The 17,130-nt window shown below is 40.0% G+C and overlaps 1 protein-coding gene across 1 annotated transcript; it reads left to right on the top strand.

Moving 5' to 3' along the window:
* The first annotated feature begins 6,074 nt into the window (after positions 1 to 6,074).
* On the top strand, positions 6,075 to 16,629 carry LOC136944870 (4-galactosyl-N-acetylglucosaminide 3-alpha-L-fucosyltransferase 9-like). Its single transcript, XM_067238793.1, has 2 exons — positions 6,075 to 6,115; positions 15,244 to 16,629. The coding sequence occupies exon 2, from the start codon at positions 15,246 to 15,248 to the stop codon at positions 16,419 to 16,421; it is 1,176 nt and encodes a 391-aa protein (XP_067094894.1). The 5' UTR covers positions 6,075 to 6,115; positions 15,244 to 15,245; the 3' UTR covers positions 16,422 to 16,629.
* Positions 16,630 to 17,130: the final 501 nt, after the last annotated feature.

Raw genomic sequence — 17,130 nt, forward strand, 5'->3', positions numbered from 1 at the left:
TGCACCTCTATCAACGGATCCGAACTGGAGAAGGTCAGCTGCTTCAGGTTCCTCGAGTGAACATCAGCAATGATCTCACCTGGTCTCCTCACACGGACAAGGTGGTCAAAGCGGCCCGGAAATGTCTCTTCTTCTTGAGGAGACTGAAGAAGTTTGGCATGGACTCAGTTATCCTCACTAACTTTTACAGAGGCACTATAGAGAGCATACTGACTGGTTGCATCACAGTGTGGTATGGGAGCTGACAGGGACCGCAAGGCCCTATGTAGTGTGGTCCGGTCTGCTGAGTTCATCATCGGCAGGAAGCTCCCAGCCCTACAGGACACGTACCACACATGATGCCTCAGGAAAGCTGGCAGGATTTTAAGGGACTGTTACCACTCATCCTCTCAGTCTTTTTACCCCATTGCCTTCTGGCAGGCAATACTGAAACATTCGGTCTCGCACACGCAGACTGGACAACAGTTTCTTTCCAAGGGCCATCAGGCTTACGAATGGACACTGATATGGACATTGATACACCTCTCACTAGTCACTTTACACACTGTCACTTTCAGCTACTGGTTGCACTATCAGTAATATTGGACTATTGTACTTCACTTGTCTTAGGTTAGTATAGGTTATTATGTGTACTAGAGGTTTAGTATAGACAAGTTTACGCGCCAAATCCCAGGGGGCCGCCATAACTCTACACAAATGCACTTCATTTTCGCTGGAAGTGGTTTGCAAAGCGTCTGCCGGTGTAAACACAGCGATGTTGATGCTAGCTTTGGATCACGGTTCTACTACTTTGACATACTTGTGGTTTGACATTTACTACTGGATAAGTTGTCAACGTCGTCGCCATACTTTTACACCATATTTTACCATATTTTTAGCTTATCATAGATGTAATCTATGTTCTGTTGCTTTGCGTTGTCTTGTCCTAAGAATTTCAGTGGCCAGTCTGACCTTGTGTTGTTCTGTGCATCTGACAATAAAAGACTTGAATTGGCAGTCACTCGCTAGCCATACAGTAGTGGCAAGCCATAATCGAGCGATTGATTTGCAGAGATTTCGAGTAATATAATAAAAGGTTAGTACACATGTCAACGTTCATGTGTGATAAATCTTTCTTTCTAGTTGAGGTTTACAAAAAGGAAAATAATAGGGAGAAAGAGTGGAACAGGAGTGGAGCAGGTCTAGGGAGTGGTAGACCATGGAGATACGCTGGAAAAATGTATGAAGTGCTGTATACCCTTGTTGATAAGATCATGCTACATTTAGTCAGCGTATCTGATTCCTTGCATCATGCGTGTAAAAGCTGTATTTTGATCGAGACAGGAGCACCTATATGTATATCAATAATGATCGATATTGCGAGTACATGAACCAAAGTCTGCACACTTGGCCATAACACCGTTTTACACGAACTACAACAGTGACCTTAGAGAACTACAACTCTGTATTAACTGTTGGACACGCCCCTGAGCGTGGTGTATTGTGGGAAGGGCGGCAAGCGGTGCAGAGCGTTAAACAACGCTGTAGTGGACACGCACCGTTGGCACACCACTAAACACAATGTTCATCAACCATCGCAAAGTGGCCAGAGCGTTTCTCATCTCGAAAGCCATCACGGAGTATTGTAAGAATGTTACCCCGCTCCTCATCTCTCTCCACTGACTACCTATCATGGCCCGTATCAGATTCAAGACCCTGGTATTGACCTTCCGAGCAGTGAACGGGACTGCACCCGTCTACATCAAGTCTCTCCTGCAGCCTTACACCGCCACCCGTCACCTACGGTCTTCTTCAGACAACCGCCTGGTGGTCCCACCGCTCAAGACCGCCCGGTCCCAACACAAGCTCTTCTCCTGTCTGGCCCCCCAGTGGTGGAATCAACTCCCCACCTCCATCAGAGACACTGACTGTCTCTCCACCTTCAAGAAAAGGCTCAAGACGCACTTGTTCCGGGAGTACAACGGTACTTAGGAACGGTTCGCTTGACCCGATGTTAGTTTCCTCAAGGATCACAATGACTCTTGCTTAGAGACTTGTTGCTCTTGTGGTTAGTGGTAACTGATTTAAATTTTAGTTCTCGCTGTGATACATTGTTTTATTACTGTTGCTTGCTTTTTTCCACAGGTACACTTGCACTTATAGCTGTTCATGTTGTTTAATTGTAACTTGTTTAACTACATGCTCTTATGGTTCTTCCCTTTGGCACTTACTTTGGTTGTTCACAATGTGTGCTTCATGTTTTGGCTACTCGCGATGTTTTTTGGCTATCTTGTTCTTATGATCAGTGACCTATGCACTTTGTAAAGCTCTCTCTTGGAAGTCGCTTTGGATAAAAGCGTCTGCTAAATGAATAAATGTAAATGTAATGTAAACTGTCAGGAGTCACAAAAGCGCTGATAACTGAGGCCCGAGGTGAAAGGGGAACTTGCCAATAAATCTAACTTTGTGACATAGCAAGGAAACGATATAGGCACAGTGACATAGTAAACACATGTTCATAATATACATGTAGGCTTAATGTTGAACTCTCTATTGTGACGTTTTTGAAAAGAATTGGACGTTCTAAAGGACGCGTTCCAACACACCGGTGTGTTCGTACGCTTCAGGGACCAGCCAAGTCTCAACACACCTTTACGCTTTAAAGGGCTAGGTTCCTTTACAAATGGAATAAGGACATCATAATGGGCTCATAAATGTCACGCGCTTGTCAATGTAAAGCTTAACGTCATACATTGTGAATCCTTTCAAACAAGAGCTTCTTCTGAACAGGGGATTCCAGAAAGCAGGTTTACATTTACATTTAGTCATTTAGCAGACGCTCTTATCCAGAGCGACTTACAGTAAGTACAGGGACATTCCCCCGAGGCAAGTAAGGTGAAGTGCCTTGCCCAAGGACACAACATCAGTTTGCATGACCGGGAATCAACTTGGCAACCTTCGGATTACTAGCCCGATTCCCTCACCGCTCAGCCACCTGACTCCCAGCTAAACACAGGTTATGTGACATACCTGGGTAAGTTAACTCCCCAACTGACACCCAGCATTGTAGCAACATTTCCAGTTATTTTGCATAACCTGCTTCCTGGAATACCCCCTGGACTTCTGTGTCTGTGCTGCAGTGCTATTTGGCAAGCTCAGAAGAGCGCGCTGACATGGAATTCTGCATGCATATAGTTTGTGTTTTCGGTTCAACACTTTTACAAGCGTTGATTGGGATACTGTGTAATTTCTTTCCGGGATTATCAATCTAAATGAATGCACTGACTCATAAAATAAATTGTTAAAACTCAAACTTTTGATTTTACTGGGGCACAGCAGAGTTATACTGGGGCACGTGCCCTAGTAAAAAGGGTCTAACGACGCCCCTGGTATTGAGTAAGGTAAACTTTGAAGTTCAATACTTTATTCCATTAAACAGCACAAAACGCTTCTAACAAATGAATGAAGCACCACGCTAGATTCACTGAGAATGTTCGTCTCAAATTTCTCTTTTGCATTATCACTATTGTTTGCGGACATTGGAATGGTCTGCTGGAGCAGCAGTATGTCAACAGCTGACCGGAGGAGACTAGACAGACTGATCAGGAAGGCCAGCGCTGTCCTAGGATGCCCCTTGGACACAGTGCAGGTGGTGGGAGAGAGGAGGATGGTAGCAAAGCTATCATCAGTGGTGGACAATTAATCCCAGCCTATGCAGGACACTGTCTCTGCACTGAGTAGCTCCTTCAGTGACCGGCTCCTTCACCCTAAGTGCGTGAAGGAGCAGTACCGCAGGTCCTTCCTTGTTGCTGCTGTGAGACTATACCGGCTCTAAATAGAACACACACATGACTCAACCACTCTAAATAATTCATGGATACACTTAAAGTGCAATAACTTACTGTGCAATATTTATATTTGTTTATTTATATTTGGTCTCCATATGCAACTGGAGTTATCTTTTTATTACATCTTATACTAACTTTGTACATTTCTATGTATAATGCTGTCCACTTTTCTGCTGCAATGATCGAATTTCCCCATTGTGGGACGAATAAAGGTATATCTTATCTTAAGTTCAAGAATAGAACCTCTCAAAAATATATTTGTCAAAACTCATTCTCACCATCTAGAAAAGCACTTCGTTTTGGACCCGGAGTGAGACTGCATAGAAAAGTATGACTGTAACACATTCACAAGAGGCAGGAGTAGACCCAAGTGAAGAGCGCAGATTTATTAAGCAAAGCCAGAAAAAGGAGTAGGCTAGTCGTAAACCGGTGTTCAGGCAGGAGGTCCTGAATCCAGGAGAAGGTAGAGGTTCAAAGGTACCGACAAGGATCAGGCAAGAGGGAACGAGGTCTGGAACAAACAAAGATCGTCAACAACAGGCCAAACAGGAAAACAGATACACGCTCAGAATGTGACAGTAAACTATACAAGACTTCGCAAGGGACACAAGGGAATCAGGGGTATATCTACAGACCAGCTTGATGGGTAACCAGTGTAGCGGGGTTTGCTCGTTTAAGATTAGCAATACTTAATTTAATAATAAAGCATGTAGTTCTTGGGGGCACCACCTCTTATTGTTAAAGGGATAGAGGAAACCTTATTGAATAATATTGCAATAATAGCCTTCGTAATAATCAATCTAATCTTAAGTAGTGAATTCTATGAAAGTAGAGCAGATCAGATAACGGGAGTGATACGTGAGGATTATACACAATGATTTATTTAGGAGAATGTAATTATAATGAACAAATACCAGGTAAGTTATGGGTTAGTCAGAGTAGTACAGTGGCTGTATGCAAATGAGGGCGAGCAACACAATGGCTGTGTAGAGCGCGTGTGAAGGGGGGAGGGAGAGGAAGAGAGGGGTAGAGAGGGACAGGTAGGCCTTTGGGGTAACAATGGACGAGCAAGGGTAACTGACTTAGCAAGGGTTAAGTTAACTAAATTGTAAAATACAATCAAACATCAACAATTTAATCACAACATGCCAATATATCACAAGTAAGAAATATTGCAAATCGTAGTTACTTTTGTCGGTTTGAAGAAAGAGTCAAAGGTTCGTTATGTCCAACGAATAGAAAGCGGAATCTCTCGTCAAAGTTCCGGGCGCTCAGTGAATGTGCCGATTGAGAGGAATAGGTTAGAGAGTGACGCGTTCACCTCAGTTTAATCCTACGAACAAGCGAGGGTGATTGTACGTTTGGGGGTTTTATAATCCAAAGAACAAGGGGGGGGGGGGGGGGGGTCTCCGTGAAGGTGACCTCTTTCATTGGTCAGTTTCCCCCCACCTGGGCGTCGTCCTGATATCTGCCTAGGTGTGAAGTATCTGTACCTTTTGAGTTCCGTTATTTCAACTGTCCATGGAATGCTTAAACTTCAGAATATAACAATACAACATTCATAAATGGTTTTGTTAGTATGGTACAATCATTTTGATATCAAGATTGGCTGACTTAACTATCCTTGAAGGGAAGTTATAATCAAACCTCAATTAAACAACGTTCTAAGTAAATGAGAAAAACACACATTATAACACATCAACTACTGTCATTGAAATAGTGTCCATGAGCCATGTAGTCCTTGAGAATATGTTTGTAAATCCACATAAGAAAGTTCTTCCTTATAAATCCTTTGTCTGATACTGTAGGCCGTGTGGCCTCTGTTTCTGACCCCATGCTGGGCCAGAAGCTTTGAAGCTTCTCCTCTGGTAGAAGGACAAAGGGGAAAGACCCTCTCCTTGTCGGGGGTAGGAGAAGGTGTGATGGTACCGTGTTTTGTCTGTGGACTGTGCTACACCAGACAGGTGTGTAGGGATAAGTGGGCAACTCTATCCAAGGAGTGGCAGATAGGCAGAAACTTAACAAACCAACTAGACAGTAAACAGGGAAGGGAATTTGGTTTCCAGATTTGAAGGCATCAGTATTCAGGGGAAGGGGAGCACTGGATCGTGACAATGACATTGTGATTACAATGCTGTATCTAGTCAAATAATTTATATGTAAAATTCCACTCTACATTGTTCACCTGGCAGGTCATGAAATGGAATAGATACAGGCCACACCTGTCTACTCTTCTCGCATTACTGAAATAGTGTGTGACACCCTCATTTTCAATTCTCCACCTCCTGGTAAGGTGAGTTGATGACTTGTGAGTTGATGACTTGGTAGAGTTATTTGATATATAGTATATTTTAAGTAGTATATTAACGTAGTATATTTTTAAGTAGTATATTTCAAACGTACGTTCTAAATTTCTTGACTGTCCCCCCAGCGTGAGTTCTTTTTGCGCGTGAGTTTGGATCAATCTTTGCAGAAAGCAGTTGAAACGATTGTTTTGATGGCTTGAATAGTGAAGGTTTTAAAAAATAAATAAAAGAGGTATGTGCTTTAAAAGCAAAATGGTGAGAAAAAGTGTTAAAAGTATATCTGTCATTGTTATGCATTGCGATATTTTCTTATTGTTGAAAATGGAGAAAAAACTGTGATGAAAAGAGTAGCTTATTGACTTTCATACATTTTTAATCGTTAAAAGTAGTGGTGGGCCTAGATTACATTTTTAAATCTAGATTAGTCTCACTGTAATCTTGGCGTTTATTTAGATTAAAATGGCTCATTTGAATTCCACCGAAGGCATTCAGAATATGTGTGCTACCCAAATAATGACTACGGGTGAATGAACGGGTTTCGCAGGTGGCATATTAGACCAGGGGCTCATCTCTTGTTTCCAAAATGCATCACAAACTGCTTGAGAAAGCTGTTCTACTATGATAATTGGTGATGAAAATAAATGATGTTCAATAAGATGTACTTGTGTTTATTAACTGTTCATTAGATTAGTTAGCTTGGCTGATAGAGCTGTGCTGACGGGCTGGCCTCGGTTGCACTCAAACAGTAGTTTGACGACGACTCATCCCCTGCGCTACGTCAGTGCTTGGCCCGGTGTTGTCGCCCAACTGGTTTCCCCGCTAACTGGTTCCCCAGTTAGCGGGGAACCCTAGACTCTAGGGTTTCATGCTTCATTTTTGGATCAATAGATAGCTAATTTTGTGCTGGTCGTAGACAGTTGTCTGTTGAATCCAACAGACGTACACATTTGTTCAGAGCCCCACGAAAGCGAGACAAAGTCCAACTCTCGCCCCATAGACCAATGCAAATCTGGTGACAAAATCGTCAGAGAAAGCAAAAAGTACAAGATTTTGAAACTGTGCGGTAGTTTCTGACCGCACAGAAATATAAAGGACATCTCTGGTTTCGGCAGAGTCTTGGGTCTCGGAAAATATCCTTATTTTTTGGATTGGACGTATAGTTTTGCGTCTAGGTTAACTTGTTTGAGGTGTGGATTCTAGCTACATTTCTGTTATTCTCTCCCCTCAGCGCGTTAGCAATCATAGCTGCACCATCACCGTGGCAAAGACAGACACGCACCACTCAGTCTCACGCAGGTGATTGGCATTAGCTGATTAGTGGAGTCACAAGACAGAGTTTGATAGTATTTCAACCTAATACAATTTACAAGAGGTGACTCTGCAGGTGCTGCTAATATCTCCTTTACTACTATTGCTAATGGAACTGTTTTATTCTACTACGTCACTGAGTGCGTTTACTTGACAATGAGAAACCCGATCACTAGCAATTGTCGGTTTATGCCATACGATTACTCCGTTTACATGTGTAATTGGGTGTGCTCAAGCCTTCGGCGAGAGCACAACCTTTGTTCTCTCACATATATATTTGGGTGTGCTCAAGCCTTCGGCGAGAGCACAACCTTTGTTCTCTCACATATATATTATTATTATTTTTTTTATTTCTTTTTGCCCCCCTAAAACTCAGTCAATATTTGGCCTACATAGACAACGTAGGTGTCAAAAGTTTCGTCTTGGTAGCGATTGAGTTGCTTCTATTGGAATTTACGTTCCGTTGCATGGTTTAAGCGTAAGTTAAGTTTTTTGTGGCGAAAAGTGAAGCTAACGGTGGCTAATTTGCTAGCCACAGTCACTGACGTTACTAACGTCACTGCGTCACTAACGTCACAAAAAACACGCGTGACTACCTTTGCCAGAACATTCGTTTAGCATCTGTTAACTTGGGGGATAGCTAAGCTAACTATAGCTTTACTGCAAGGCAGCTGCAGAAACGCCACAAGAGAAGAGGCCAGGGTGATAACTATTTACTCATTTTACTTTGTGATATGACACACAATTGTGATGTGTAATGTACAATATAAGCTGATATTATTAAGGAAGTACATCTACTTTCGGAAACAGTAGTCTACTATTTCACTGAAGTATTAGCATCATGACATTAGCCTGTGTTGCCCGGGCAACACATACTACAGTGGTCTATGATGTAGCGTTATCTGTTTTCAATCTTAAAATAAACATTCCTCACATATACATTTTCGTTATATGATTTATTCTGACATTAGTAAACGATTTGTTGGTGAAATTACCATTACCTGTGGTTTCAAACCAGTGTAGCTCACTGCAACGCTGTAGCCTACCCGAGACACTACTGTGAGTAGCTAACAATAACTCCTCAGCTGTTCAAGTCAAACGGTGACAGAACATGTTCGGCACTCCCCTTACTCAAAAGTCTTTCAATAGTTGAAACAATCTGACTACTAACCTGAACTTCATTGCCACAGCCTAAACTTTGTCAATCTGTTCATGAAAATAATTAATTTCAGCCTAAACCGTACAACGGAACGATAACGCTATGATGTAGCGTTATCTGTTTTCAATCGTTAAAATAAACATTCCTCACATATACATTTTCGTTGTAGGATTTATTCTGACATTAAAAAACGATTTGTTGGTGAAATTACCATTACCTGTGGTTTCAAACCAGTGTAGCTCACTGCAACGCTGTAGCTTATGCGAGACACACTACAAAAACATCTACACTACACAGCTGTTTAGGAAGTCAAACGGCGACAGAACATGTTCGGCACTCCCCTTACTTAAATCAAAAGTCTATCTACTGTAACTACTAACCTGAACTTCATTGCCACAGCCTAAACGTTGTCAATCTGTTCATGAAAATAATTAATTTCATCTTAAACCGTACAACGGAACGTTAAATCCAATTCAACCAACGCAATCGCTACCAAGACGAACACAGCAGTACAGTAGTCTAGTACTGTACCGTACTGTAGACTCACGGTGTTCCGTACACAACTTTTCAAGGGAACTCAGATTTTCCTGGGAACCCTCTCGTTGCTGCTCCGTACTGTTTTTGGACTTTGAAGAAGTTGAATTTGGAATATGATCAGAACTTAGAAGTATCCACAACAGTGCCTCTGTCAGTTGTGTGTCTATGTAAACTGCAAAGGTATCCCACATGACCTCAACTTTCTTACTATGATTGCCTCAATGCACTTCATTAAGACGTACAACAGAACTGAAAGCGTAATTTAGGTGGGGGGAGGGAGGGTTGGGTCGTGGAGTGTTACTTGCACGGGTGTGATTGATACCGTCTGGCACTTTTGGCCTTGTTTGAACACACACTGGAGCCCTGTCTTGTAATGTTTCTAATATATATTAAAGAAACTTAATATATATTAAAGAAACTTGGGTTCATCAAAGATTTATTAACTAAGTAGAAACTAGCAAACGCGGTCAACATGTGCCTTCAGTTTGGTGCGTGTGTCTTCTACTAAAGAACCTGCTGCCATGTCGTCAAGATTGTAGGCCTGCAGATCACAGGAAACTTTTTTTTTAAGATAGTCGTTGCTGCCCTCTGGTGTTCGCAAGTAATAATACCCCCAATAGTTTCACATTTTTCCCCCTCTCTCTCTTTTTCACTTGTGCCAGTATGCATAATACGGCCGATCAAACAAATGAGTAAATGGCTCGTTATACCGTTTGTGTTTTATGGATATTCCGTAATTCCAAAATGAAACAAAACAACGGAAACCAAGCCTTTCCCCATAATCTGGTTCTGACATCCAAAATGGACAAAACGATATTACGAGGCTATTTTTCATTTTTTGCAGATACCAGCATAAAGGATATGGAATAATCAAACAAACGAGTAAATGGCTCGTAATACCATTTGTGTTATATGGTTATTCCGTTATTCCAAAATAAAACAAAACAACGGATACCACGCATTTCCCCATCATCTGGTTCTGACTTCCGAAATGGACAAATCGATATTACGAGCCTATTTTTCATCTTTTGCAGATATCAGCATAAAGGATATGGAATAATCAAAACAACGATTAATGGCTCGTTAAACCATTTGTGTTATATGGTTATTTCATTGTTCCAAAAAAAAAAACGAAACCACCAAAAACAAGCCGTTATACTTAAATGTGTGTTCGATTTACTAAAGTGACAAAACAATATTACGGCCCTATTTTGCGTTTGTCAACACGGGTTGCAAATTAGAAAAACCAATGGCCACAAGGTACACGGACCCCTATGGCTGAGTGTTTCTTCGCTATATCTTTTGAAATCAATTCATTTCATAATGTTATATTCTGAACAAATTTAATGAGCACTACATTACAGCCATTCACGCCATCGACGGAACTGTCTTTTGACATTGTGTTTCTGCCTGTTTGAGATTATTTGCAACACATCTTAGTTTAGCTCGACTTTTAGCCTGACACGGAGCAGGCTAGTTTCGAAGTATAAATTACTTTGGTTACGTAGCTAGAACTACAATAAGCCACCTTAATGGAACAGAACTCTCGCTGAAGCGAGACTTGGCGAAATAAGTCTCGCTTTTCTTTCATCGACGTTGATGGAACACCCCCCAGGGGTACAGACCTTTTAAACAAAGACCTCAAGGGACAAACAAACATTTATCAATTTAATTGCTTTTTTGTTGGTAGAGAGTATTGGATTGTTTTAAAGTATTGATCAATGTATTTTTGCAAGACAAGAAAACAGGGTTTTTTGTTACTAAATTTACATTTATGGATATGAAATTTGCCAAAATGAATTACATAAAATTGATCTTTGATACTTCCATTAAAGGAAAATAAACCAAATAATACATCTTTCCACAGAAGTACAAAGTTATACATTTAGAGAGATTTAGCCAAAGTTTTTTTAGTATGAGTTCAGTGCCAGAACAGATGAACCACTGTCTCTGGGTGCTCGTCACAAAGTTACAATTAAAAAGTGTATCCTTTTTATACTTCCTCATGTAGTGACTTGCAGGATAATATCTATGGACAATCTTAAAGGAAACTTCTTTGATTTTGTTAAATAATAAGTAAGTTTGGGGCAACATCCAGACTTTTTCCCAACAAATATTTTCAACAAAGCAGTTCCAATAGGAAATGATACAACATCATGTTGAGACAAGGCACGTATTGTTATTGTAAGGACCAGAGTAAAAACAGATTTTTCCAACTGGTGAGTCAACAGGTGTACTGGCAGGGGGTAGGTTCTGAGGGTCAGGCCTTAACACATTCCTAAATAATAGTGCAACATCTGAGGGGATGGCATCCATAATAATTGCAAAATCCTTAGGAGTGACAGGGATCTTGTAAAGTAATAAGAACTCCTCATAACTCAGAAGAAACCCCTCCTCATTAACAAGTTGACTCACCAAAAGTATATTATTTTGAAACCAATATTCTAAAAATAATGATTTGTTTTTGAACAATATGTCTCAATTATTCCATATATAATATTTGTGCGGGGAAAAATTGTGCTTAGAAATTAATGACCATGATAGGAAAGCCTGCCTATGAAAAGCAGAGTTTAACTGGGATTTTGTCAATATTATAATTGCAACCCAACATAAATTGAAGGCCACCAAAGGAAAGAAAAACATGATGGGGAATAAGTGGGGGTCTGCTTTCAACAAATTTACTAAGGATGGGACGTATGGAACTGACACATCGATGCTTGTGTCGCAAAACCAATACATTTACATTTACATTTATTCATTTAGCAGACGCTTTTATCCAAAGCGACTTCCAAGAGAGAGCTTTACAAAGTGCATAGGTCACTGATCATAACAACAAGATAGCCAAAAAACATCGCGAGTAGCCAAAACATGAAGCACACATTGTGAACAACCAAAGTAAGTGCCAAAGGGAAGAACCATAAGAGCATGTAGTTAAACAAGTTACAATTAAACAACATGAACAGCTATAAGTGCAAGTGTACCTGTGGAAAAAAGCAAGCAACAGTAATAAAACAATATATCAAATACGCACAGTTTCAAAAAAGTGTTTTGGAGCTTGTATCAAATTACGATAACCACGTGATTGATGACGTTCAATGCTTCAAACGTCACAAACTGGTTCGAAGTTTTGCCGCTCTTCTGAAGCAGAGCCAGACAAATCACACATTGCCCGAGAAGCGGCACCTCAAACCAACATGACTCCAGGCATCGCTCGAGTTTCTTCCATTGGTCATTATGATTTAGCCTAATCCGTATTGTAATAATTATAAATCCGTTCACTTATGAAAATGACGTCATCATATTTAGAGTGTTGTGTTATTTTATTGAAATGAAACATAACATGATGGGACTAGGTACTCTATACAGTGCCCAGAAAACAAATGTTGATGATTCGTCAACATTGTCAACAGTAATAATAATTAGTAATAATAAAGTCCCCCCAGTTCACAATAGGGCTACATATCACAAATGTTAAGAATAAGAAATAATATATATATTTTTATATATATATATATTGTATTTTATATTTAAATTGTTTTATTCTTAGATTGCTTAGTTCTTAGGAATAGTTAAACTTCTGTACCTTTACTTAATTTAAGATTCGTATATGTTTAGTGTTTGCACCACAGTAAATTCCGTATTTGTATAACTTACATGGCGAATAAACCGAATTCTGATATTGAACCGAATTCTGATTCTGATCAGAATCACTGTAATTTAGTTTAATTTATATAAAGACCGTATTGTATAAAGACCGTCCACCGGCATCAACAAGTAACAACTTTTTCGGTGGTGTAGCTGGTTACGATACGATACGATGAACTTTATTGTCCCGCTCAGGGAAATTTGTCTTGGTCTCTGTGGTGCTTCATAAATGCCTTGACAGTCACAATAACAACAAACAATACATCCTCAGCCAAACATTATCAACAGTTACATAACAGTATTGCACATATCCCATAACATAACACATACATACACCTCATAATAATACATGCTAAAAGATCACCGTAATAAAGGCACTATAAAAATTATTACATAGATAACTAGAGAGGATACAATTTCTGGGGAAATTGTAGGGTGTGCTTGCTTGCGTCGGTTGCACAGGGGTCTGTATATTTTATATAAAAATGCATCGGGCCTACTTATTATTTATAAAGATTACATAGATTTAAAAGCATCTTTTTTTTGCTGCTCATTTACAACTCAAAATACGAGTGAAGTGTAGAATGAAATAGATGTCTTCTCATTTCCCCTGCAAGAGGCAGCCTCATCGTTGAATCAAAACGAATACATTTGGCAGACCGGTGTAAAAATTGACCTAATCTCTATGACTTAAACGTCATTTTAAGTTTTTCCCTTCTCGTGATATTTTCAGGCATGTAGCCTAATCATTGCATTCATTCATTAATAAAGAACCCCCTTTGAAGATTATTCTACGACGTTACCCGGCAATAGAAGATGGAATCGCGATTCAGACAGTCCCATCTGCTAACTGAAAATATGCCCCCCAAAACGTAAATAAGCTTGACATTTATTTAGAGGAAAATCGCTCATTCATAAAAAGCTCACTGGTAGCGATCATTGTCAGTAACAACGCAAAATGCGATATAGCCCTGTGTGGAGAAGCTGCCCCGATAAATTGTACTACTACGGTACAGTACTAGACTACTGCTGTGTTCGTCTTTGTAGCGATTGCGTTGGTTGAATTGGATTTAACGTTCCGTTGTACGGTTTAGGCTGAAATTAATTATTTTCATGAACAGATTGGCAACGTTTAGGCTGTGGCAATGAAGTTCAGGTTAGTAGTTAGATAGACTTTTGATTAAGTAAGGGGAGTGCCGAACATGTTCTGTCGCCGTTTGACTTCCTACAGCTGTGTAGATGTTTTTGTAGTGTCTCGTGTAGGCTACAGCATTGCAGTGAGCAACACTGGTTTGAAACCACAGGTAATGATAATTTCACCCACAAATCGTTTACTTGTAATGTAATGTCATAATAAATCCTACAACGAAAATGTATTTGTGAGGAATGTTTATTTTAAAGATTGAAAAATTAGCCACCATTAGCTTCACTTTTCACCACAAAAACACAATTTCTACTTAAACCATGCAACGGAACGTAAATAAAAATACAACCAACGCAATCGCTACCAAGACGAACCTTTTGACACCGCCGTTGTGTATGTAGTCCAAATATTGACTGATCCTTAGGGGGGCGAAAATAAATAATAAATAAATAAATAAATAAATATGTGAGAGAACAAAGGTTGTGCTCTCGCCGAAGGCTTGAGCACACCCAATAAACGCCTGGAAAACTGTAACCAAGGTCCATGTTTTCTATGTCAACATCAACTTACTTTTTGTTCTGCATAATGTGTCTGACTTTGATAGGAGTCAGACTTTTTAAATAGTTTGTGTTCACCGTGAATTATAAAATGACTTCATGACCAGTTTTGTGTGGTTATTTTCATTATTTAGCCATTTCAAGATTGATCATCACATAGTTCCATTATGTGACAGTACCATCCATAAATTTGAAAAGTACATGGTGGGTACAAAGTACACAATTACCATCATAGCAACTGAATTACAACTCAGCAAGGAACTTCTATTCAGCTGAGATAATGGAATGTACCCCGCTCCACCATCCACCAGTTACCCTCAACCGTCCTCCCCATCCTTCTCTCAATAAAAGTCTGCGCACGTCCTAAACCTTGTGTGTTGTGCGTTTGGGTCCTCAGTACAGCCGTGACACTAACAATCAAAAGTAAATGTTTGTACAACACCATTTCTTCTATGCTAGAATGTATCTGTTGATAATCAAATGTAGTATAATATCAGGCCACAATGAATTGTAGTGGTACACAGTGTAGTTCATGATGTCGAGTCTTGTCGACACATTAAACTACATTTGATGCAGGCGTTAAAACCCAAGGATACTGATCCCTACTTGATTACAGAATTGACTCCAAATACATAACATCGGTCTTAATTTCTCCATATCATTCACCATCTGCAACAAATTATATATCAACAAACCAATATTGTTATGTATTGTTTAAAGTTATTGATGTATTGTAATAGCTGTATTTTCTGACACACAGACATGATCAAGTCAACTTCCCAAGGGACAGTACTACCGCCTGCATTGGTTTGCATCTTTGTGGTGGTGTGCTCCTTTTTTGTATTGTTAACATACTACAAACCCAACATCCACTCAGTGTTTTGCATGGACAGAGAAGCAAATGAGAATGCTACCTGTGTCTGCCAAGATGGGCTAAATCGAGAGGGGAATCAGACTGAGGTCCCAGGCCAAATCACACCACAACCCCAGAAGACAGGCAAGCAGAACTCCCAAGTAATCCTCAGAGCTGACAATCCAGAACCAGACACAATTCTCCTGATCTGGATGTGGCCATTTGGACAATCTTTTGACCTTGATTCATGTGCTGATTTCAATGTTCAAGGTTGTCGCTTGACAGACAACAAGAGCCTTTATAATGATGCACATGGAGTCCTCTTTCATCACCGGGACATCCATGAAGATCTGGGCAACATGCCACAAAATCCACGTCCCTTGTTCCAGAAATGGGTGTGGTTCAATGCTGAATCACCTGCCAACTCTAAAAGATTTCCCAAGTTGGATAACCTGTTTAATATGACCTCAAATTATCGACAGGATTCCTCCGTACCTGTTCCTTATGGATCCTTAGTTGAGGTAACAGCTGTGGACAAACACTTTGAGCTGCCAAAGAAGAATAAATTGGTGTGCTGGATTGTGAGCAACTGGCACCCATCCTTCAGAAGAGTTGAGGTATACAATGAGCTGAGTAAGCATGTCAAAGTAGAGGCCTATGGACAACACTTTGGTACATACGTAAACAACGAAAACTATCCAAAAATAATTTCTGGATGCAAATTTTACCTGTCCTTTGAAAATTCAGTCTTCCAAGACTACATCACTGAGAAGTTGTACAATGCCATGAATTTGGGAGCTGTCCCAGTAGTTTTGGGCCCATCCAGGAAAAACTACGAGGATTTCATTCCAGCGGACTCTTTTCTTCATGTGGATGACTTCCCCAATCAAAAGGAACTGGCAGATCGGCTGCTTTTCCTTGACAAGAATGATGGAGAGTACATGAAGTACCACAGCTGGAGGAAAAACTATAAAGTTAAGGGATGGTATTTTGGACTACAACATGCATGTCGATCATGTGACTACATTAGACGGGAGAAAAGATACAAAGCTATTAACAATCTAATTCAATGGTATTGGGGCTGACCAGGCTGTTTGTAGTAATCAAAATGTTTAATGCATGTGCTCAAGGGTGCCATATAGGGAGGAAAGTTAGGACGATTCTAAGGGCCCCTAACTGACAGGGGCCTCAAAAAACAGGTAAAAACTCATATGAAATTATATACCTGATATATCATATAAACCATCATCATTGAGTATATATATATTTCAAATAAAATAATACAATTAATGATCTTTTTGTTTTTACTTGTGTTTGGCAATAAAAGTTAAATATCCCCATTGACCAAAAAGTAAACATCCATATTGACCGACCACCCCCCTGTATTGGCATGAAATGGTCTGTTCCTGCCTGACGGTGTTTATTTGCAGTCAGTAGATATGCTAGTCGCCAGAAATAGTGATCACAATGTCGCCTAGTAAACATAAATCGGGTTTTCAAAAAAAGATCAGAGAAAAAAGAGAGAGGAAAGACAAATTAGGTTAATCTGTAACCCAGTTGTTCACCAAAAAAGGTGGGTAGCCAGTAGTCTGTGGTATTAAAGGGGTCATTGATTGCAAAACCGAATTTACCTTGTCACAGTTGAATAATGACCTCTAAGTCCATTGACACCTCTTTCCTATGCAAATTTCACAATAAAAAAAAATTAGCTACCGTTTAGTAAAACGGTAGGTTTTGAAAAAGCCACTGAACTGATGTCAATTCTGTGGCTCCACCTTTTTGGCTCTGTAACTT

Source organism: Osmerus mordax, chromosome 6 (genome assembly GCF_038355195.1).
Source record: "Osmerus mordax isolate fOsmMor3 chromosome 6, fOsmMor3.pri, whole genome shotgun sequence".
Taxonomy (NCBI): Eukaryota; Metazoa; Chordata; class Actinopteri; order Osmeriformes; family Osmeridae; genus Osmerus; species Osmerus mordax.

Coding starts and splice junctions, on each gene's coding strand:
- LOC136944870 (XM_067238793.1), top strand. CDS start 15,246: ATGATCAAGTCAACTTCCCAAGGGACAGTACTACCGCCTGCATTGGTT.